The following is a 25,654-nucleotide window of genomic DNA, read 5'->3' as shown; positions in this document are numbered from 1 at the left end:
TGCGCGTGGCGAGTTTTGAGCGGCGACTTTTGTGTTTCTACTTTTATGTGGCGAGGTTGGTGTATGTGTGGTGAAATGTGCACTGAGGGTGGTATATGTGTTCGAGCACGTGGTAGTGTGTGGCGCATTTTGTGTGTGTGTTCATATCCCCGTGGTGGTGTGATTATCCCATGTTGGGGCCCCACCTTAGCAACTGTACAGTATATACTCTTTGGTGCCATCGCTGTCATTCTTTAAGTCCCCCTTGTTCACATCTGGCAGCTGTTAATTTGCCTCCAACACTTTTCCTTTCATTTTTTCCCCATTATGTAGATAGGGGCAAAATTGTTTGGTGACTTGGAAAGCGCGGGGTTAAAATTTCACCTCACAATATAGCTTTGACGCTCTCAGGGTCCAGACGTGTGACTGTGCAAAATTTTGTGCCTGTAGCTGCGACGCCTCCAACACTTTTCCTTTCACTTTTTCCCCATTATGTAGATAGGGGCAAAATTGTTTGGTGAATTGGAAAGCGCGGGGTTAAAATTTCACCTCACAACATAGCCTATGACGCTCTCGGGGTCCAGACGTGTGACTGTGCAAAATTTTGTGGCTGTAGCTGCTACGGTTCAGATGCCAATCCCGGACATACATACATACATACATACATACACACACACACACATTCAGCTTTATATATTAGATAAAACAGTGTGATCAGCAGTGCTAAATGGCTGTGGTTGGGACGTGGATATGGGTGAGACTAGTTGTGAAATGGGTGTGGTCAGAGGCATGGCCTAAAATTTGCGGTGCACTACGAGCGCTGCAAACTTTATACCTCCTTCCCTTCTTCAAAAGTTGGGAGGTATGGTACCGCATTTGCCAGATCACGGCAAGTGCCGCAAATCCCATAGGGAATGAATGAGGCTGAACGCAGTGTTGCCGTAAGTGATCTGTAACGCGGCATATGCAGAAAAACTGCTGGATCTGCTGCAAAAGGCTACTTTCACATCAGCGATTCTTGCCAAAGTCACTGCCAATAGTGTCATACTCATCAAAGGGAGAGGCAACACTAAAAGTGCCTAGGGCAGCAGAAAATCTAAATACGGCCCTGGGTATAAGCAAACTCTGTTAACTCCACAGAGTCTCTAGGAACAAGATGCTGTGCCCTGTTAACCTCACAGAGGTACACAGCTACCAACCAGAGCAAATTGTGGTCATGCAGTCAGAGAAAACAGACAAACAACTCCTCACTGGAGGTGCCGGTATTCTAGGGGCTTATTTCAGCCAAACCCTAACCACATCCAGACGTGACCACACTGGCGAAGAGCTCATAGACATTGGTTTGATACTAGTGCATGGCCGTGTGGCCATGCGAACCTTTTATAGCTGCAGCAACTTCAGGACCTTCCTAGAGGACCAATGGGAGCTGATACAATACGTGAGCAACTTCAGGACCTTCCTAGAGGACCAATGGGAGCTGCTGCAGTATCTGAGCATGTGATCCCCGACCTCCAATGAGAGTTCTTACCCTGGGCATGCTCAGAAGGGGAAAAGCAGGACTTGGTCCCAAAAACGCCGCTGACCAGTACTGGCTACAAATGCAGAGCCTGGAAGAACAGTAGTAACCAGTGACCCAGTATCAGCCTGAGCCAGACACTGGGACCGACGTCTCCGCTGAGCAGGCTCCACTCCACATTTTAAAATGCGCGCGTCTCCTGCCTCCCGTGACGTCACGGCTTGTGATTGGTCGCGTCGCCCATGTGACCGCGACGCGACCAATCACAACGCCGGAACGTAATTTTAAAATACTGAAGGACCTAAAATTACGTCACGGCTTGCTGTGATTGGTTGCGTCGCGGCCACATGGGCGGCACGCGACCAATCAGAAGCCGTGACGTCACGGAAGGAAGGAAAAGCGCACATTTTAAGCAAAGAACGCTGCCGGTTCCCTCGGTAAGGTGCAGGCTGCGTCGGAGAGGTGAGTATAGCAATATTTTTTATTTTAGTTCTTTCTTTTACACATTAATGTTGTTTCGATACCGATACCCGATACCACAAAAGTATCGGATCTCGGTATCGGAATTCCGATACCCGCAAGTATCGGCCGATACCCGATACTTGCGGTATCGGAATGCTCAACACTATCCACCACACATGCTGCATTGCCGTAATCAGGAGAAATTGCACAACAAATTCTATGTTCCACTTCCACCTGATAACCTCATGGAAATAAAAAGCAACACATTTGAGGGAAAAGTGTGATTTTTTTTTCACGTCTCAGCATTGTAAAATACTGTGAAGCACCTGCAGATTGAACATGCTCACCACATATTTAGGTAAATTTATTGAGAGTGTCATTTCCAAAACTGAGTTATTTGTGGGGAGTGATAAGGATTGTCAGGGACTTTGCAAACATAACATGCTGTCAGCTGTCTATTCCAGCCAACTTTGCTCTCCAATAGTTGAATGGCGTTCCTTCCCTTTGGAGCCCTGCCATGTGCCCAAACAGTAGTTTTACAACACATATGGGGTATTCTTGTACACAGGAGAAACGGCACGATAAATTGGATGACCAGTTTTTTCCCTGTTACCCTTTTGAAAATGCAAAATTTAGGGCTACAGTAATATTTTTGTGTGAAAAAGTAACATTTTTGTTTTTTTCTTCCATATTGCTTTAACTATGGTGGAGTCTTAAAGGGTTAATACATTTATTGAATGGGGTTTTGAGAATTTTGAGGGGTGTACTTTTTAAAATATGTTACCTTTGTGTATTTTCTGTCACATAGGCCCCTCAAAGTCAATTTAAATGGAATGTGGTCTATAAAAAAATTGGTTTTGTAAATTTTGTTGAAAAAATGAGAAATTGCTGATAAACTTTTAACCTTTCTAACTTCCTAGCTAAAAAATATAAAAAAGTGATGCCAATGTGAAGTCAACTTGTGATAAATGTTATTTATTAACTATTTTGTGTGATATAGTGACCTGGTTTCAGGGCATACAAATTGAAAGTTTGAAAAATGCAAATATTCAAATTTTTTGTCAATTTAAAAAAAAATTGTTTAGAATCACTGGAATATATTGAATTGCGCTAGAGTGATAGCATCATAAAATTACACTGGTTAGGATTAAAAAAAAATTGGCCTCATCAGGAAGGTGAAAAGAGGCTGGGAGGTGAAGGAGTTAATTTATTTTTTTATTGTGTTTTCATATTTTTCTTAAAGCTGCTAAACTGTATATTGTGCTTTTACTTTATCTATTCATTATTATTATACTTCGCTATGACATGAGGGTGATTTATTAAAACTGATGTAGAAGCACTAGCTAGATTACACTGACCTGATTTATTAAGTGGATCACTTAATGAATCAAACATGTCTGAGATCCAGAGTGTGCTGTCCCCTGAAATATATGCCAACCTGTAGCTGGACTTCATTTCAAGAGCATGTTAATCCCATTAGAGGTGCTCCTTATGATGAATTTCACAGGCATTTCATGTCTCGCCCAGTAGCTGGCTGCACAAAAATGACACAAAGTTGCATAAAAATATTGCAACTTATAAAGGTGTTAACATCAGATTTCTGGCGTAAGCATCTTAATGAATTGCCCATGTGTTTTTAACTGGCAATTTTTAACTTCTTGAGAAAAATCTGTCTCAATTCTGTCTTGAAAAACAACATGCTAGAAAAACAGCTAAGTGTGATAATATTTATGTTATTTTAGCAATATTTTCCTAATTCATTCTGCGGTTGCAATTTTTCATTTTTCACTTTAATTGTCCCCTGAGGCCACGTCCACAAGTTGAGTATTTGATAAGTATTTTACATCAGTATTTGTATCCCAAAACTAGGAGTGTGTTGAAAATACTGAGGTGGTGCACGTGTTTCTGTTATATATACTATACATAATAACTATTATATTATTAAAATTATTATATTATAATTATATATATATTATATTTCCAATTGTTTCACTCCTGAATTTGGCTTGCAAATACTTAGGCAAAATAATGACCAAATACTGTATGTGTGCACATGGTATAAGAGTAATTTATTTCTCACTTTTTAATCCATATAATTAAGAAGGGCTTAGTTTTTCTAGTTTCACAAATGGTAAAAATGACTGGGTAACTATCTTGTTCGTCAAGTCAATTATAGCACACTTAATATTTTTTATGTTTCTAGGAGAATAGTAAATGGATGTATAGACTTATTATCAAGCCACCACTCAGCACAAGTAGCTAATGCAGGGGCTGTGCACATCAGAGCAGTGTACTGAAAGATCAGTAACGGTTATCAGACCAATATACCCACTGATCAGCATCAATAAACAGACACCTTTAAAGTGTAAAAAAAAAATACTGATAGGTAGATTTTAATGTTTTCTTTCATACTCATCACAGGTTCCAAACTTACATAATAATAATACTATTACGTAATATCGCTCATTGTAAGTGCTGGTGTATACATACAACTATAGATAGCATGCAATATTAATGAGACTATTAATTGTGTCCACCCCTTATTAAGTTCACCCCTTGTCAAGTCCATGTGAAAGAGCAAAGTTCAAAACATAATTACCCCACATGACACAATGTTTCTGCAACATACTTAATCAAATAGCTGTGAAAAAAGGTCACAGTATTCTCAGTATTTATTTTATTCTGAAAGATACAATATGAAATGTGTAACAGAACAGAATTAAAATCTTTCTAAAACCCAGTAAGCCAACACTGCTTTTCAATTGTAGTTTTAACCTTCTTTGGCATGGGAGACAAGTAAACGCTTTGGGAATTAGTGTAACATTACAATAGAATTTAGCTCTCATGGTATGTGTCTATAAAAGCTTTAATTAGGCTTAGCTTATCGGAGATTCTTATTTCTACTGCCCCCTTTGGGAAACATCTAATAAGCAGATTTATATAGCAATCTCTACAATGTATTCCCGGAGATTATGAGGAGCAGTTAAAAAACAGTCATAGCAAATCATATTAAAATTATATTTCTAAAGCAGACAGGCTTTCTTCAAAGCACCAAACCTTGCATAATTGTTATTTTGTTATATTTCTTTTTGTGCTTCATGAGGTTTAAGGGTTAAGACAAGGGTGCTAAATGTGACCTGATCCCGAATCTAGTTTATTTAAAATTCCAAAAAAAAAGCTCACCAAGAGCAGATAAGATTGATTGCTCTCTCTATCTTAGCATAATTGTATTTCGGGTGAACATCAATTTACTTTAAGGGACATTTCTAAGTAGCATACCACATTATAAATAATTCATCATCCACTGCCAACTGTAAAATGATTTCCCCAAAACAGATTTCATAAGAATAAATGACTTTCATTGTTTTTGTTTATTTTTAATGTTCTTTCTGTTTGCTTTAAATTGGTTAATGTAGATTTGTTTGTAAAAAAAACTGTCACACAACTATCACAAAGCCAATTTTCATCTTTGCTGTAAAAGTAATGCTGAAGAATTAGAAAACATTTTCTTGCTTCTGCACAACCCTAAAAAATATACAACTCTAATTTTAATGAAACATGGCAGAAAATAAACTTTGACTTGCATTTATTTTAATTTTGTCTGACGAATGAAAACTTGACAAAGCTTTTAGTGACATTTTTTACAAAATATTTTACACCACAAAGTAATTGACAATGACTGGTTCAACCATAGGAAGGTATATGTAGTAATTATTCACTTCTGTTCAAACTGTCTGCTCAAACTGCACCTCACGGTCAAAGGAGGATCTCACTAGTAAGGCCAACCTCACAGGTTCAGAAATCCTATTTTACACACCAGATGTTTTCTAAATAAATTTGTGACAAGAATACCACACTCAAAGCAGGCTTTTAACACCTTCCTGACAGCCGTTATACATATATGTTGGTAACGGGTGTATGGCACGAGCTCATGGGTGGGGCTTGCCCCATACCCAGCAAGTAATGGCTGTGTGTTACAGCCACCACCAGCCTCTAACAGTCACACATGGATTGGAGCTCCACCTGCAACTGTCAACTTGTTGAATACCGCTGTCATACTGGCAGTGGAATTAACTGTGCAGAGACAATGGTGGCACATCATTCTCTGCATCCAGTTGCTCTTCCATGATGCAATCATTTGGTGCCAATTGATTGCTATAACAGCCTGGGGCCAGTTGAAAACTTCTGTGCCTTTCATTTTGGAACTTTCTTGAAACCCAACCTGAAGTTGAGTTTCACAGTAGACTGATTTTTACTATATGCAGCAACATTGTAGTATTGCTTTGTATACTACACAGGATCAGACAATCTCAGCTTCAAGTCTCCTAAGGGGAATAATAAATACAGTGAAAAGTAAAAAAAAAATGTTTAAAAAAATGATAAGAAATAAATACAGATAATATATATTTTTAAAATACACATGTGTTTTTATCACATTTAGAAAAGTTTGATCTACAAAACTTTAAACCTAATTAATCCAATCAGTGAACACCACAAACTGAAAAAAAAATAAAAAATGACAATATTGTAGTTTATTTTTGTTGCAACAATTTAGCAACAAAATGCTGTAATAAGTGATCAATATGACATATCTATCCCAAAACAGTATCAATAAAAAACATTGTGTCACCCCATGAAAAAAAATCCTCCCCTTAGCTCCATCGACCAAAAATTTAAAACTTTACAGCTTTAGAAAAATGAAGACGCAATCAAAAAACATTTTTTTTTCAAAATTCAGATTTTTTTTTACTACAAAAATAATGAAGAAAAACCGGTCAATTTTTTGGCATCGCCGTAATCATGCTGATGAGTAAAATCATACTGCATAGTTATTTTTACCATACAATATATGCTGCAAAAACAATTGCCAAAAAATGTTCGTTTCGCAATTTCACCGCATTTGGAATTTATTTCCCATTTTCTTGTACAATTTGTCACACAAAGCAACAAGCCCTTGCACGTTTCTAAAAAATTACAAAAAGTAATGGCTCTTCAAAGATGGGGATAAAAAACAAAAAGGAAAAAAAGGAAATTAGCTATGTCATGAGGAGATCAGAAATACTAAGTATCAGAAGTACTAAGTAAACAGTTATTCACTCTCCTGTCTAGAGATGAGCGAATATGAACGTAAAAGTTTGGCGTTCATACCCAACAGTAAGTGTAAAGTGCTAAACACTGATCAAGGACTTTCCATGGAAGTCCATTGCAATGTATGAAGTTCCAGCGTAAGTCTGCTTCAGAGAGAGAAAGACAAAGAGAGAGAAGATTTTTTTCTTACCCTGACGCAAACTCCAGGTCCCCATGCTTTTCAATGGAGTTCAGGTTCTGGATCAAGTTTGGGTACAGCTCTGGTACCCAAATCAAACTTTGGAATAAAGTTCAGGTTGGGTACCAGAACTCAAACTTTCATAGATCCACTCATCCTTACCCCTGTCAGAACAAGCTTACTGACATATTCACAGTAAATTTACTCTACAGCCAGCAATGAATAATGCAATACAAAGAATATAAAAGGCTGAAAATACAGAAAATTACTTAATGTATCCTAATTGCAAAAAGAAAATTTGGCCAAATTTTTTTCATTTAGGTAACATAAATATGTCATTTAAGGTGTCCTTATCCTTTAAAGGTTTAAAAGAAACCTGAATGTAAGTTTTTAGACTAGAAACTAGGGTCATCTATGAAAAGCACCTGAAATGTTGGTTATGTCCATAACATTGTATTATAAGTCTATTTCTATGTTATCTAGAAATACATCAACAAATGTCTATGCAAATGAGCTCACAAGTACACTTACAACTCTCCAGCCTCTCTCATTCTTTGCTCACTGCCCGCCTCCTGCTAGTGATGGACAGGTCTCTACTTTCTGCAACATGCTGCTCCACCTGAGCCTGAGATCTTGTGCAAGGACTGTAATTCCCATGAACTGCATGCACAGTGAAGTCCTGATGACATTGCAGGACACAGTTAACATTTGAGATGGTTTACGTAGATGACATTAGTCATGACGGGTTCCTTTTAAATTGTACTAACAGAAAATACAATTTGTTGATGACCACATATCACTGGGCTGGACACCCAAAAACCAAAATTTCAAACTTCATCATGAGAAACAGTGGGTGCCTCCTAAAAATGCAGGTTTTTTTAAAGAATCACGTAGCCTTTAATGAAAGCAGACGGCAAGCGCATAAAAAACTGCAAGATTTTATGTATTTTGTTATTGAGAGATGTAAATCAATTTATATTCTCTTGAATTTAAGGAAATCAGCAGCTCTCAGCAGAGGTCGCTACAGGTTGAACATGGCTGTTCTGCAAAGCTCCATTTAGATTTCACATTTGACCTCCACAAGACCTAATAACAGATGATCTGATAGTGATGATCCATCTAATGAAAAGGTAATCAATACATGTGATATTGATGAAGTATATACTGGATATGTCATTAATATTATATGCAACCCTTCCAACTTGTTCTTAATGATAGAAAGAAAAAACAAAACAAGATTTATCAATTTATATTGGACATTGCTGCTTGTGTGTCATTCTACCTTCTTTTTTTCTTCAAAAATCCCCCCGCCAAAAAAACTACTTTATTTTTTCACATTTTAGAAAAATATAAACCAATTTCATAGCTTCCCATTCCCTTTTGTCTATTCACAAATAAGGTTTAGTATCAACATTAATACTTTTCTCACATGAATCTTACAATCATTTTTATTGACTCTACAAAGTGCCTCATATCATTAATTTATATAAATTCCATCCATCCAAGATATGGCTTTAATATTGCAAATAAATTAAGAAAAATAAATCAGTACTGTCATATAGAGTATGCTACTTTTATAAGAATTAACTTACCTGTAGTCCTCTTTGAAATACTTTTTGGCCCATAAAATTAGCTAGCATTCGAATTAAAGCTGCTCCCTGTGGATAAAATAGAAAAGAAAATACTTCAGACTCAATTAAAAAAATGAGGTACTCTGTCTTATAAAGATAGATGCAAACATGACTGTCTGAATTTTGGTTGATACGTTCAATAAACCGTTTGCAATGTTTTACCCTGAAGCAACTTTTGTACACAGTACTGCTATGTGGCACACATGTTGTTAAGTTAGATTTACAGCATTTTTTGTCAGAGAACTGCTCGTATGGTAATATATTATTCAACCTGAGCTGTCAAGGTTACTTATATCTGCTGTTTAACCCCTAAATGCAATGTAACACACACGTATATGATTGCCGGTTTCTTTGCGTGTGTGTATAGGGCTATATTTGGAGGTGTACATAAAAATAATTCAATCCTATATGGTAAGTCTGCTGCCCAATTGTGTTTTTTTCCCCAAGTCCTTTCCACATTCCCACTTATCAGATAGTGTCATCTCTTTATCTTATATTATACGAAATTTTGTTTCTTATAATGTATACAGCTCTGGCAAAAATTAAGAGACCACTGCAAAATGTTCAGCTTGTTTGATTTTTTTCTTTATATGTATATATTTGAGTAAAATGTAAACTTTTCATTTATTCTATAAACTTCTGATATGTCTCCGAATTTCCAAACAATACATTTTGGGTTTTTTTCTGAAAAGGAGAAATGGTCAAAATTGCAAAAAAAAAAAAAAACAAACCCAGTGCTTTCAGACCTCAAATAATGCAAAGAAAACAAGTTCATAATCATTGAGAAACAACAATACTAATGTTTTAACTGAGGAATAGTTCAGAAATCAATATTTTGTGGAATAACCATGATTTTTAATCATAGATTTCATGCATCTTGGCATGCTTTCCACCAGTCTTTCACACTGCTCATGGCACAAAAATTGCGCTTCTTTGATGGCTTGTTACTATCCATCATCCTCTTGATTACATTCCAGAGATTTTCAATGGGGTTCAGGTCTGGAGATTGGGCTGCAAATGACAGGGTTTTGATGTGGTGGTCTCTTACTTTTTGCCAGAGCTGTAATATTCTCCATTATTATTACATATGTACTGTATACTACAATGTGTACATCTATTATTTATGTTATTGGTCAATATGAAAGGTTAATGTAATAAACAAGGTTGATGTCGCCACTCAGCACACCCGAGCAAGTGCTGGGGCCATGGACAAACAGGGGGGCCTATTTGCTCTCAGGCTCAGCAGGGGCAATGACATGAAGTTACAAAGGAGGTGAAGGGCTTCTTTGTGTTTCTATGAAGTGGCACATGAAATGCACTACAGTGCCAGTCACCAGGTTCCAGGACAGTGGAATTGTACATTTTGCTTCCTGATTTGTGCACCCTTCAGCTGTTCTAGATGCTTCTCAGGGTATCCTGGCTGTGCATCTCTAAGGGACAACAGAATCAATCGATGGGAGAAGAGGAGGAGATGAGATGGGAGCAAGGAGGCAGAAGAAAAGTGGCAGACATGGACCAGTCCTGTTGGATCTGCTGGCGTGCTCTCTGTGTTTGGAGAGGCTGAAGACTACTGCATGCAGATCATTGTTAGATCCATCAATGAGCTTTGCTGCCCAGAAAGCCTCATCCTAATGGAATGCAAGGTGGATGATTTACCAGCCAATACCCTGCTAATTCAGATTCTGGATGGGATCCAACAAAGACCTAGAAATAGCCACACAGGGAGTCCCACTGCAGGAAAGCACCACTGTGCTGACAGTAATAACAACAAACATAGCCCAGGATGTGCTGCCACCAGAAGTACCCTAGGTACTCACCCACACCTCAAACCCTGTATCTGCTGTACAGCAGGCTGCATGGTTGTATCATGCAATCATGCAGCCTGCCATCTAGATGTATCAGAGCTGGACCCATCCTATGACAAATGTATTAGAAGCATCTCTGCATAAAGGTGATACCTGACAATACAAAGGTGACATTAATCCCCCCAACTATCACCTCACTTGCCACCACTATAGGGCAAGTGGGAAAAGAGAGGCTAAGTGCCAGAATTGGCACATCTTAGAGATGCACCTTATCTGGGACAGCTGAGAGCTGACATTTTTAGCCTGGGGCAGTATCCATGGCTATTATTATCAGCCCGCAAATGTCTGCATAGCCTTTGCTAGTTATTAATTATATGGGACCCTATGTCATTTTTTTAGGGTCCCCCATTTTCATAGCTAGTAAAGGCTAAGTATACAGTAGTGAGCTGATATTAATAGCCTGGGAAGCTCCATGGGTATTACCCCCTTTCCAGGCTATAAACATCTGCCCTCAGCCATTGGCTTTCCCTCTGCTGGTTACGAAAATTGCACGGGAGCTCATGCCTTTTTTTCTGAAAATTTATATTTTACTAATTAAATACATGTAAAGTAATTTGCACACTGCACTAATTGTATTTGTCACTGACATATATATATATATATATATATATATATATATATATATATATATATACATCTATTTATTCTATATGTATTTACTGCATGTAATTCGTCTCTTCTATTCTGTTGGCTCCTGCAGTGATTTTACAGTACACGGCAGATGAATTCCTGGCTTTTCTTCTATCTTTCTATGTAATATACTGTATATACATATATATATATATATATGTGTGTGTGTGTGTATGTGTCACTGAGATCTATATATACAGCTCTGGCAAAAATTAAGAGACTACTGTAAAATTTTCAATTTGTCTGATTTTTCTCTTTATAGATATATTTTTGAGTAAATTGAAAATTGCTCTTTTATTCTATAAACCACTGACAATATGTCTTCGAATTTCCAAGCACTAAATTTTGTATTTATTTTCAGAAAATGAGAAATTGTCAAAATAGCAAAAAAGTTCAGAATCATTTAGAAACAACAATACTAATATTTTAACTTAGGAAGAGTTCAGAAACCAATATTTTGTGGAATAACCATGATTTTTAATCACAACTTTCATGTTTCTTGGCATGCTTTCAACCAGTTTTTCAGTAAAAAACACTGTAAGAAAATAAAAGAGCAATAGGGTCTTATCTGGGTATAAGGAGATAAATTCTATTCAAATTTACTCACCAGATCGAGCCCTTACACTTTCTCATAGTAATGTAAGGCTACTTTCACACTAGCATCGTGCACTGCACGTCACTATGCATCATTTTGCAGAAAAAATGCATCCTGCAAAAGTGCTTGCAGGATGCGTTTTTTCTCCATTGACTTACATTAGTGACGCAGTGCGACGCATTGCCACACGTTGCAACCGTCGTGCGACGGTTGCGTCGTGTTGCATTGGACCGTCGCCACCAAAAAACGTTGCATGTAACTTTTTTGGTGCGTCGTGTCCAGCATTTCCGACTGCGCATGCGTGGCTGGAACTCCGCCCCCGCCTCCCCGCACATCACAATGGGGCAGCGGATGCGTTGAAAAACAGCGTCCGCTGTCCCCGTTGTGCGGCGCTTCCACATTATGCGTCGGTAATTTTTTTTTTTTTTTTTTTTATAATAATTACAGGCACTTTCTGCCACGTTCATAGTGTTGTGTTATACCACTGGGCCAGAGCTGTGGTTCAGTGTCTCCCCCCAAAAGTGAGATAGTATTTCTCACACAGTTTATATTCTGCAGTACTGCTAGTGTGTCATATATCAGGCAGCCACTTTCTGCCACGTTCATAATGTTGTGTTATACCACTGGGCCAGAGCTGTGGTTCAGTGTCTCCCCCCAAAAGTGAGATAGTAATTCTCACACAGTTTATATTCTGCAGTACTGCTAGTGTGTCATATATCAGGCAGCCACTTTCTGCCACATTCATAGTGTTGTGTTATACCACTGGGCCAGAGCTGTGGTTCAGTGTCTCCCCCCAAAAGTGAGATAGTATTTCTCACACAGTTTATATTCTGCAGTACTGCTAGTGTGTCATATATCAGGCAGCCACTTTCTGCCACGTTCATAGTGTTGTGTTATACCACTGGGCCAGAGTTGTGGTTCAGTGTCTCCCCACAAAGTGAGATAGTATTTCTCACACAGTTTATATTCTGCAGTACGGCTAGTGTGTCATATATCAGGCAGCCACTTTCTGCCACGTTCATAGTGTTGTGTTATACCACTGGGCCAGAGTTGTGGTTCAGTGTCTCCCCCCAAAAGTGAGATAGTATTTCTCACACAGTTTATATTCTGCTGTACTGCTAGTGTGTTGTATATCAGGCAGCCACTTTCTGCCAGGTTCATAGTGTTGTGTTATACCACTGGGTCAGAGCTGTGGTTCAGTGTCTCCCCCCAAAAGTGAGATAGTAATTCTCACACAGTTTATATTCTGCTGTACTGCTAGTGTGTCGTATATTAGGCAGCCACTTTCTGCCACGTTCATAGTGTTGTGTTATACCACTGGGCCAGAGTTGTGGTTCAGTGTCTCCCCCCAAAAGTGAGATAGTATTTCTCACACAGTTTATATTCTGCTGTACTGCTAGTGTGTTGTATATCAGGCAGCCACTTTCTGCCAGGTTCATACTGTTGTGTTATACCACTGGGCCAGAGCTGTGGTTCAGTGTCTCCCCCCAAAAGTGAGATAGTATTTCTCACACAGTTTATATTCTGCAGTACTGCTAGTGTGTCATATATCAGGCAGCCACTTTCTGCCACGTTCATAGTGTTGTGTTGTACCACTGGGCCAGAGTTGTGGTTCAGTGTCTTCCCCCAAAAGTGAGATAGTATTTCTCACACAGTTTATATTCTGCTGTACTGCCAGTGTGTCGTATATCAGGCAGCCACTTTCTGCCACGTTCATAGTGTTGTGTTATACCACTGGGACAGAGTTGTGGTTCAGTGTCTGCCCCAAAAGTGAGATAGTAATTCTTACACAGTTTATATTCTGCTGTACTGCTAGTGTGTCGTATATCAGGCAGCCACTTTCTGCCACGTTCATAGTGTTGTGTTATACCACTGGGCCAGAGTTGTGGTTCAGTGTCTCCCCCAAAAAAATGAGGAAGTCTGGTGGAAGAGGCCATGGGCGTGGGTTGCCAGCTAGTACTGATGGTGGTGGTGGTGCTGCGTCTGGTGGTAGTAGCAAAAGCACATTAGCACCTAAGGCTGGAGGTGTTGAGCCTGCGTCATCATCTGGCTACACAAGGCCTTGAAGGCTCCCTTACCTGGGAGTAGGAAAACAGCTTTTAAAGCCGGAGCAGCAGGAAAAAGTTTTGTCTTTCCTTGCTGACTCAGCCTCTAGCTCTTTCGCCTCCTCTTCCCAAAGTTCAAAATCTAAGAGCAGCCAGTCGTCAGTGGATGCTTCCAGTCCGGAAAAAGACGTTTCCGTGTGTCCTTCTCCCAAACCAAAAGTGAAGGATGCGTCAGGTGACACTACAGGTTACTCCATGGAGCTCTTTACCCATACCGTGCCAGGGTTAGAAAGGGAAATTGTACACTGCCCATTACAAGAAGAATCGGACATGGAGTGCACTGATGCACAGCCACAGCTAGATTATGATGCTGTTCCATTGACTCAGATCACTACATTGACCTCGCAGTTTCCTGAGCCAGAATCTGACCATGATGAGACTATGGTGCCCTGTCCCGAACGCTATAGCACCGGCTTACACGGTGACACTGAGGAAGGTGCACATGACATTGTGGAGGAGGAGGTGATAGATAACCCAGTTCTTGACCCAGATTGGCAGCCATTGGGGGAAGAGCACCTCCATTACGGTATGTCCCTACATCACTTTCTATTGACTTAGTGGTTCTGTCGCTCCCTCTTACCACCTGGATCCAGATAGAATTGAACACTGTAATCAGTCATCCCCAATTAATACATAGCAACCACTTTTTTCTTGCCTCTACCTAAATGTCCTTTATCCTTTTGAGGATCCCCTTAGAAGTTATCCCCCAAGTCATTTAGCCCTTTTGACATGGCTTCGATCCCTTAGTATGCTCACTATGCCATGTACTATATGGCTCCTTTTGTATATATTGTATATATTGTATGTATTGTGAATCTTATGTATATTTGTTTTTATTTTTTCCTAGCGACTCAGTGATCAAAGCCACAGAGTGGCCGAAACGTTTGTACTTGTCGCCTCTTCACTTGTAATAAACACGTTTTTCACTTGAAGCATAATATTGTCGCAAAGAGTGCAGTGATTATAGACTTGTACGTATGGACTAATTACCAAACGTCCTGTACCGTTGGTGCACCTGGTCAGAATGAAGGTAGTCAGCAACACTACATTGCTTGCCTCACTGTAAGCCCACCGGTTCGGACACCACCAGCAGCAAATGTGGAGGGATCGTCGCAAGGCCAAAGCAGGCAGGGAATCAGAAAGTTTTTGGTAGGAAGCACTGTATGTAGGCCAACATCACAAACTGTCTCTCAATCCGCCATGTCCACCACCACCACCACCGCTAGTTCCACCATCTGCAGGTCTCCTGTCCAGCTCACCCTAGAAGAGACTCTCATGAGGAAAAGAAAGTACTCATCCTCTCATCCGCGTACACAGGGTTTGAACGCCCACATTGCCAGATTAATCTCATTAGAGATGATGCCCTACCGGTTGGTCGAAAGCAAAGCTTTCAAAGACCTGATGGCCTATGAAGTACCACGCTATGACCTACCGAGTCGCCACTTCTTTGCGAGAAAAGCCATCCCAGCCCTCCACCAGCATGTCAAAGACCGCATTGTCCATACACTGAGGCAGTCTGTCAGTGGAAAGGTGCACCTCACCACAGATGCATGGACCAGTAGGCATGGCCAGGGATGTTACATGTCCATCATGGCGCACTGGGTTAATGTGGTGGATGCAGGGTCCACAGGGTACAGCCATAGTGGGACAGTTCTGCCTAGCCCACGGTCTAGGAAACAGTTGGCAGTAGGCGTTCGACACCCCTCCTCCTCCTCCTCCAGAAGCGACAGCTCGTCCACAGAGCGCAGTCGCCTGGCAACTCCATCCGCAGCTGCCAGTGTTGCACACGAGGTTATGGAACAGCTAGTGGTAAGCGTCAGCAGGCTGTGTTGGAAATGAAGTGTTTGGGCGACAACAGACACACCGCGGAAGTACTGGCCGAGTTCTAGCAGCAAGGATGTGAGTCATGGCTGGGCAGTGTACATCTTGAGGCAGGCAAGGTAGTCAGTGATAACGGAAGGAATTTTATGGCTGCCATAGCCCTTTCACAACTTAAACACATACCTTGCTTGGCTCACACTTTGAACCTGGTGGTGCACTGCTTCCTGAAAAATTATCCGGAGTTACCAGCCCTGCTCCTGAAGGTGCGAAAACTTTGTTTGCACATCCGCTGGTCGCCCGTACACTCCAGCTGTATGCTAAACCATCAGCGATTGCTAAATCTTCCACAGCAACACCTAATTATAGATGTTGCAACAAGGTGGAACTCCACACTGCACATGGTTCAGAGGCTGTATGAACAGAGGCGTGCTGTCTTTTATTTGTGGGAGGATACGCATACACGGGCAGGCAGTTGGATGGCAGACATGGAGTTGTCTGGTGTGCAGTGGTCGAAGCTACAAGACCTCTGTCAAGTCCTTCAGTGTTTTGAGGAATGCACACGGCTGGTAAGTGCAGACGACGCCATCATAAGCATGAGCATCCCACTTATGCGTCTGCTGATGCAAAGTTTGAAGCACATTAAGGAGCAGGCGTCTGCAGCCGAGGAGGAGGGAAGCCTTGATGACATTCAGCCATTGTCTGGTCAGGGAACTGTCCAGGACAAGGTAGCGGACGAAGAGGATGAGGAGGAGGATGATGGGGTTGAATATGTATGGGAGGAGGGAGCTTCTTAGGGGCAATAGAAACTGGTGCCGTTGCAAGGTCTGGTACAGGTTTCTTGCGGGACACTTGTGATGTAGATTTGCAAGAAAGTGCTCCTCAACCCAGCAGAAGCAGTGAATTGACACCTGGAACATTGGCCCACATGGCTGAGTATGCGTTGCGTATCCTAAAAAGGGACCCCCGCATTGTCAAAATGATGACTGATGACGATTACTGGTTGGCCTGCCTACTGGATCCACGCTACAAAGGGAAATTGCAAAATATCATGCCACATGAGAACCTAGAGCAAATATTGGCTACCAAACAAGCAACTCTTGTAGACCGTTTGGTTCTGGCATTCCCAGCACACAGCGGCGGTGATGGTTCTCACACGAGCCGTAGGGGGCTACATGGCAGAGGTGCTAGTGGTGCAGAAATCAAAAGTGGCATTGGACAGAGGGGTTTTATGACAAGGTTGTGGAGTGATTTTTCAATGACCGCTGACACGACAGGGACAGCTGCATCAATTCAAAGTGACAGGAGACAGCATTTGTCCAGTATGGTTACAAACTACTTTTCCTCCCTTATCGATGTTCTCCCTGACAGGTCATTCCCCTTTGATTACTGGGCATCTAAACTAGACACCTGGCCTGAATTGGCAGAATATGCATTACAGGAGCTCGCTTGCCCTGCTGCCAGTGTGCTTTCAGAAAGAGTCTTCAGTGCTGCTGGTTCAATACTGACCGAAAAAAGGACACGTCTGGCTACCCAAAATGTTGATGATCTAACCTTCATTAAAATGAACCAATCATGGATTTCAAATTCTTTTGCCCCACCTTTCCCTGCTGACACGTAGCTTTCCTTTAAAAAGGTCTTGCTTTTGGACTCCTCTTACTGACTGCTCCAATTCTTCCATTTGCTGCTGCTGAATGTCCACCATAGGCCATTTTTAACATCTCCCTAAATGGGCTGACTCCCCCCACGGGCCCGTGGTCACCACTTGGTGCAAGCACCCGTGCGAGTGCCGTGTGTCTGGACAGGTGGGTGTGCCCACTTTTGGCCGACGGCACTGGCACAGGATCCCTCATCGTACAATTAAGTGTCTCTGGCGGTGGGGGTGCACACCCAACGTCAGACACACCGTCATAATATGAGGGGCCCTGGGCCCGTACCGCCGCCCACGAATGAGTGTTTTCCCCCCAGTTCAAACAGTGCTCCACCGCTGTTTAGTTGGTGCTGTTAAATCCTTCAATGGCACTGCCAATACAAATTGAGAGATGATAGTAAATATATACAGGGAACATGCCCTTCATTTTGACCTGTGAATACTGTGCGCGAACTACCACTATCTGGTACTCAGCAGAGGAACCCACCCCTGTACGTTGCTTTGCCACCTGTTTATTTACGAACATTTTTTTTGCAGACATTTAGTCTGCTTTACTATTTAGGCCAACGTACTGTGTCAGCCACTTATTCCAGTTGTCCTCCTCCAACAAAGCAGTGCCACCAGTTTACTCCTGTTACCAGTTTAGAACTGCATTGAGCCAACTTTTTTATTTTAGGCCTAGTAAGTCTGTCTGTGCCACTCCTAGCAATCGTCCTCCGCTGACCAAACCAGTGCTGCCTGTGTACCCCTGTTACCCATTTTAAACTGCATTGAGCCAACTTTTTTATTTTAGTCCTAGTAAGTCTGTCTGCGCCAGTCCTAGCAATCGTCCTCCGCTGACCAAATCAGTGCTGCCTGTGTACCCCTGTTACCCATTTTAAACTGCATTGAGCCAACTTTTTTATTTTAGGCCTAGTAAGTCTGTCTGCGCCACTCCTAGCAATCGTCCTCCGCTGACCAAACCAGTGCTGCCTGTGTACCCCTGTTACCCATTTTGAACTGCATTGAGCCTACTTTTTTATTTTAGGCCTAGTAAGTCTGTCTGCGCCACTCCTACTAATCGTCCTCCGCTGACCAAAACAATGCTGCCTATGTACACGTTACCCATTTTGAACTGCATTGAGCCTACTTTTTTATTTTAGGCCTAGTAAGTCTGTCTGCGCCACTCCTAGCAATCGTCCTCCGCTGACCAAACCAGTGCTGCCTGTGTACCCCTGTTACCCACTTTAAACTGCATTGAGCCAACTTTTTTATTTTAGGCCTAGTAAGTCTGTCTGCGCCACTCCTAGCAATCGTCCTCCGCTGACCAAACCAGTGCTGCCTGTGTACCCCTGTTACCCAATTTAAACTGCATTGAGCCAACTTTTTTATTTTAGGCCTAGTAAGTCTGTCTGCGCCAGTCCTACTAATCGTCCTCCGCTGACCAAAACAATGCTGCCTGTGTACCCGTTACCCATTTTGAACTGCATTGAGCCTACTTTTTTATTTTAGGCCTAGTAAGTCTGTCTGCGCCACTCCTAGCAATCGTTCTCCACTGACCAAACCAGTGCTGCCTGTGTACCCCAGTTACCCATTTTAAACTGCATTGAGCCTACTTTTTTATTTTAGGCCTAGTAAGTCTGTCTGCGCCACTCCTAGCAATCGTCCTCCGCTGACCAAACCAGTGCTGCCTGTGTACCCCTGTTACCCATTTTGAACTGCATTGAGCCTACTTTTTTATTTTAGGCCTAGTAAGTCTGTCTGCGCCACTCCTACTAATTGTCCTCCGCTGACCAAAACAATGCTGCCTGTGTACCCGTTACCCATTTTGAACTGCATTGAGCCTACTTTTTTATTTTAGGCCTAGTAAGTCTGTCTGCGCCACTCCTAGCAATCGTCCTCTGCTGACCAAACCAGTGCTGCCTGTGTACCCCTGTTACCCATTTTAAACTGCATTGAGCCAACTTTTTTAATTTAGGCCTACTACATGTGTCTGCGCCACTCAATACAGCTGTCCTTCACTGCACAAAGCAGAGCCTCAATTTGCAGTCAATATCACATATTAAAGTGCATTTGGCCTACTAGTTTGGTTGGGCCTACTAACAGTGTCTGCCGCTCCTTGGTATTCTCGTGCGTTTTTCTCCTGAGCTTCAATCTTCAGGCTTTCGGCCTATAGGAATTTTAAAACTGCATTTGGCCTACTGGTTTGGTTGGGCCTACTAACGGTGTCTGCCGCTCCTTGCTGTTCTCCTCCACTGAACAAAGCAGTGCTGCCTGTTTACTCCTGTTACCAATTTTGAACTGCATTTAGCCTACTTTATTCTTTGGGCCTATATCTGTGTTTCCTCCTCATCCTGCCCTTTGCCCAGCCACTGCTAGATGAGTCTGCCGGTACATTGACCCAGACCACTACATTCCCCTTGCACTCTACATAGCCAGTATCTGACCCTGCAGAAAGTCTGGTTCCCCTTCCCACATACTATACCACCTTACACGGGGACAAAGAGGAAGGTGCAGATGAAAGTGCAGGTTCCTTCAACAGGTGGGGGGGCATACTCGTTGGCGACGCCACTGGCACAGGGCCCCTCATAGTACGCAAAAGTGTCTCTGCCGGTGGGAGGCGCCCCTGCCATCAATCACAACGCCGTACTTTGAGGGGCCCTGTGCCAGTGGCAATGCGAACGAGTGTGCCCCCCCTGCTTGCTCAGGATCACAGCACTTGCAAAGTTGAAATAGTTACCTCTCCCTGCTCCACCGCCGTGACATAGTCCGCGTTTCCTGGGCCCATGAAAAACTTGAGCCAGCCCTACTCCCCCCACAACTGTTGCCAAATGACCCCCAAATTTTCAATGGCTAACTATTATTATAAGGTAAATTAAGATTGACAAGCTTAAGTAACAAGAATTTTTGTTTTTGGCATTAAATGGGCTCTGTTGGTGTTTTCCTGTCCTCCACTCACTGCTGACTTTGATTCTCCATTGACTTGCATTGGGATTCGTGTTTCGGTCGGATCCCTGACTTTTCGCAATAATCGGCCTATTTCACCCGACCCGACTTTTGACAAAGTCGGGTTTCGCAAAACCCGACTCGATCCTGAAAAAGTAAAAGTCGCTCAACCCTAGTCACAAGCCATCAAACAAAGAAGAACCGCTTAAATTTGTGTGCCAGCAGCAGTGTGAAAGACAGGAGGAAAGCATGCCTAGACACATGAAAGCTGTGATTAAAAATCATGGTTATTCCACAAAATATTGATTTCTGAACTCTTCCTGAGTTAAAACATTAGTATTGTTGTTTCTAAATGATTATGAACTTGTTTTCTTTGCATTATTTGAGGTCTGAAAGCACTGTTTTTTTATTTTCACCATTTCTCCTTTTCAGAAAAAAAATACAAAATGTATTGCTTGGAAATTCAGAGACATGTTGTCAGAAGTTTATTGAATAAAAGAACAATTTACATTTTACTCAAAAATATACCTATAAAAAGAAAAATCAGACAAACTGAACATTTTGCAATAGTCTCTAAATTTTTTTCCAGAGCTGTATATGTGTGTGTCACTGACATCTATATCTATGTTTTCTATGGGTATATATCTATTCTATCTATTCTATTCCAACCTGTCACGCTGTGACTTTACTGAGCGCGGCACATGAATTGACGGATTTTCCTCTATCTCTTACTAAATGTTACTGACTTTTTCCGATTCCAAGAAAAATGCTCATGTTACCTACTACAAATCTGAATGTACCATATTCCTACCTAATTTATGTTTGGCGATCGTAATCCAAATATATTTGCTCATCTCTTCTAGACATACAGTGCAATACTTTGGTGCATGTGATGGAGCATTGTCCTGCATAAAAGTCTTGGGTTTCTTAAAAGTTTTTTTTCCTGTACCATTGCTTGAAGAAAATGTCTTCTTAAAATTGGTAGCAGGTTTTGTAGTTTATTTTGAGTCCATCCTGAACCTCAAAAGGTCCACCAACCTCACTTTTAACCTTAATTGCCAGAGGTATTTTTGATTTTGCATTTTCATTTTTTGCTCCTCTTCTTCCCAGAGCAATAACTTTTTTCTTTTTTTGTCAAAATAGCCATGTGAGGGCTTGTTTTTTGCAGGATGAGCAATACTTTTTAACGACATCATTGGTTGTAACATATCGAGTACTGGAAAACGTGAAAAAAATTAAAAGTGCTGTGAAATTGCAAAAACAGTGCAAGTCCAAAATTGTTTTTTGCTCTGCTTTTTTACTATATTCACTAAATGCTAAAACTGACCTGCCATTATGATGCTCCAGGCAATTATGCGTTCATAGACACCAAACATGTCTATGTTCTATTTTATCTAGGTGGTGAAAAAAATTCCAAGTTTTTTTGAAAAAGAAAAAAAACTGTGCCATTTTCTGATATCCATAGCGTCTCCATTTTTTGTGATTTTGGGCTGGGTGAGGGTATATTTTTTGTGCGCCAACCTGTTGTTTTTAATAATGCCATTTTGATGCAGATACGATCTTTTGATAGCCGTTATTGAATTTTAATGCAATGTTTCGGTGACCAAAGAAACATAATTCTGGCGTTTTTACTTTATTTCTCATTACGTCATTTATCGATAGGGTAAATTCATTTTTTATATTAATAAATCAGGTAGATTATATATATGTATAGGTGAGGGTTTTTTATTTTGAATGGGGCAACAGAGGGGTGATTTGAACTTTAATTTTTTAATATTTTTAAAAACTTTTTTACTTTTGGCATGCTTCAATAATCTCCATGGGAGACTAAAAGCTGCCATAACCCGATCGGCTCTGCTACATACAGGCGATGACCAGATTGCCTGTATGCAGCAGAAATGCTCACTTGCTATGAGCGCTGACCATCAGGCGGCGCTCATAGCAATCTGGCAGTGACAACCATAGAGATCTCCTTGAGACCTCTGGTTGTCATGCCAACCGATCAGCGACCCGTGGTCATGTGACATGGGCACTGATGGGTGGGATTCCAGCGTGCTTGCTGGCATTTAACTAGTTAACAGCAATGGGTGGATCGCAATTCCATCCGCGTCTGTTAGAGGCACATGTCAGCCGTTCAAAACAGCTGACATTTACCAGAAAATATGTGGGCTCAGTGCCGAAACCCACATCAAAGGAAGTGAGTCTGTCATTGGCATACTGCTACGCTTGATGTCGGAAAGGGGTTAATAATGTAAACCCACAGCATTAGAGGTCTGAGCTTATTACTGATCCAGCTGTGGATTCATAATCTGATCTGTGAAGAGTCACTCTCAACTTATCAGTCCATAGAACCTATGAAAAATCTGTCTTCAGATATATCTTAGCCCAGTCTTGACATTTAAATCCAATTTTGATCTTCTTCTGGTAAAGCCATTCTTTTATCAATTTAGAGGTATGCTGAAAGTCATTGTCATGCTCAAGGGTGAAATTACTCTTCATTTTCAGCTTTTTAGCAGAGTACTAAAGTCTTGTTGCAAAATTGACTGATGTTTGGAAATGTTTATAATTCCTCCCACCTTGACTAAAGCCTTATTTCCAGTTGCCTAAAATCAGCAGAAAAAATAATGCTGCCTCCATCATGCTTCACTGTAGATTTGGTGTTCTTTTGGTGATGCACAGTGTTCTCTTTGTGGTAATCTAATCATATCTTTTGTAATTATGGTTAATAAGTTCAACCTTGGTCTTATCAGACCATAATACATTTTCCTACATGTTTTTGACAGATTTGAAGTAGGTTTTGGCAAAATGTAGTAGGTCTTGGATGTTTCTATTTCCAAGGAAAGGCTTCCGTCTTCCCACCCTATTCCACATGTCACACATAAGAATAATAAAGGAGATTGCTGTCATATGCAATACATTACTTGCCGGAATTTCTTGCAGCTCCAATATAACCTATTATTTATAAGTTAAATAACTTAGATGTTGCCCTATATCACTAGGTATTTCATTCTATGTAGCTTGTAAACCTTTATTGATTGTTTTATATGACAGCAAACTGTTTCAGTTCTAACAAGAACAAGAAATGCCAAGATAGATAGTGTCATCTTTTCTTGCTTGATTTTTTCTTCACAAAGAGTGAACTTTGTCAAAATACTAGAATATTTTATTTACAAAAATGTCAAATTATTTGTAGTGACTATGTCTTCATTTAAAAAAAGACATAGGTCACAAACCTTTTCAGATAATTTGATGTTTTGAACACTAAATGCTACAACAGTTCTTACTGCTGTCATGATCAGGTTCGCATACAGATGTAGTGTCCCCCACAAAAAATAATTTGATGTGCAATATTATTTGTTCAGTAGAACTGATATCATACAAAGTTAATGGGGTGTCATGCTACACAAATAGAGTTAGCATTGTAACACTGTTAACATTTATTGAATGTTTCTAACTATTATAAGTTTCTTTGCTTTCTAAAACCAGTTTATGCAGGTGTAGCAAGCATCTAAGAAGGACAGAAAGACAGAGCCATTTAATGTTAATATAGTGCCACAGATCACACACTTAAAGCACAGAAAATGAATGTGAGGGTTTGGATTATGGAGAAAGTTAGTCTATCAGTAGGATGGTAGACAGAAATGAAGGATGAGATGTGGCATAAGCAGCACTGTGAAAAGCTTTCTAAGTTATACATTTATATTGCATTTTATAAAGATTAGGAAACTAATGAGTGATTGTCATAGGGTAGAGGCAATAGTGTAGTACTTATACTGAACTATGATCCTGGCTACTAAATAATACTAGGTAGCAATAGTCAAAATTAGAATTAGGAAGGGCATCAGTAAAATAAAATTGCAGTTTGATTGTAAGAAAATGACAAATGACAAATTTGGTGATGCTTTAAGAGAACACACATAACGTAATTGCATACAAATATACTGTACATACAAGTGCATACGCACAAACTACCAACATGTGCACATTTACGATCTGTACAAATGGCTGTTCTAGAAAGCTTCTCTGCTTTGCTCTTTGACTCGTAAAGTATTTCGGTTGTGAAAGCAGAATTGCCTGCTGATAACATGCCTAATTAGAAGTAAAAAATGTAATATCTTTGGAAATTGACTTTGTGGATTTTTAATGACTCTGACTTAACTCTCTGCAATGTATAAGTGCACCCATATGGCATCTCTTCATCTTTGTGCTGACAGAAATTAGAATCAACAGTTACTTTTTTACCTTTTCTGGCTTTCAGTCTTTTCAAAAAATCAAAGAGTACACTTTTTGCTGAAGACTGAAAAACTCTAACAAATCAGAAAGGTGATAAGTAATGTATGTATATAGCCTAAAATAATGATATGGTCAACTTAGCTGCGTTTACTGCGCTCATCTGACCTGCAAAATAATGATGAAAATGATCACAATAACTTCCGCTTCAGAAATGTTGCCGATATATACAGGTTTTTTTTACAGATCCTAGAAAAAAAAAATCTTTTATATTTATGGATTTCCAAAAATTTTTTGGATGGTTAATAATCCTGACAAACAAGGGTGTTTAGAAGTATATTCTCATCTTCTGCAGTCTGCTATTCTGTTCTCCTTTTCTCTTTGTTCATTGATATACAACCAATGTAATTTACCCTTTTTTTTCCATGTGATTTACCTTCCTTTCAAACTTTGACCATTTTTACCCACTCTACCGTGTGATCTCATCTACATCCTCATGCCATTCTCTCCTGCTATCTCTAATAATTGAAGAAGGAAAAGAAAGAGCAAATATAGATGACACCACTAGCAGCACAGTGCTCTTGGACATATGTCAGCAGGCAAGCCAGCTATGTGTATGAGTTGCACAATTTCTACACCAGCAAAATTCATTAACGTCAGATCAGGAAACTTTTTTTGCTGTTGTTTTTTTTTCTACCAGCATTTATGCAGAGACATAATAATCTTTATAACGTGTCTTGCTTTTCATTTCTTATTGTCTTGTCAAGAAATGTCAACTTGGCTTATATAGTCAACTATTTGTTTGCAATGTTTTGTTCAACATGTACTGTACTGCACCTTGTCACATTATACCATAATAATGATGATTACAGCAAAATTGCAAGTTTCTTCTAAAGTATTGTAGACGCTCTATCGGCTTCTATCATTTAATGAGTCTTCTTCCTGTCAAATTACTGTGTGTGGTAGACGGTGTTCATACTC

At 40.4% G+C, this 25,654-nt stretch overlaps 1 protein-coding gene across 1 annotated transcript in view; it reads right to left on the bottom strand.

The window, feature by feature from the left end:
- Positions 1-25,654, bottom strand: part of TRHDE (thyrotropin releasing hormone degrading enzyme) — a 1,510,236-nt gene that overhangs the window by 518,849 nt on the left and 965,733 nt on the right. Inside the window, exon 7 of the mRNA XM_077265293.1 lies at positions 8,816-8,881. Coding sequence (XP_077121408.1) covers positions 8,816-8,881 — 66 coding nt within the window. The remainder of the gene's footprint in view (positions 1-8,815; positions 8,882-25,654) is intronic.

This window comes from Ranitomeya variabilis, chromosome 5 (genome assembly GCF_051348905.1).
Source record: "Ranitomeya variabilis isolate aRanVar5 chromosome 5, aRanVar5.hap1, whole genome shotgun sequence".
NCBI classification, from domain to species: domain Eukaryota; kingdom Metazoa; phylum Chordata; class Amphibia; order Anura; family Dendrobatidae; genus Ranitomeya; species Ranitomeya variabilis.
This window is presented reverse-complemented; position numbering and strand designations above follow the sequence as displayed.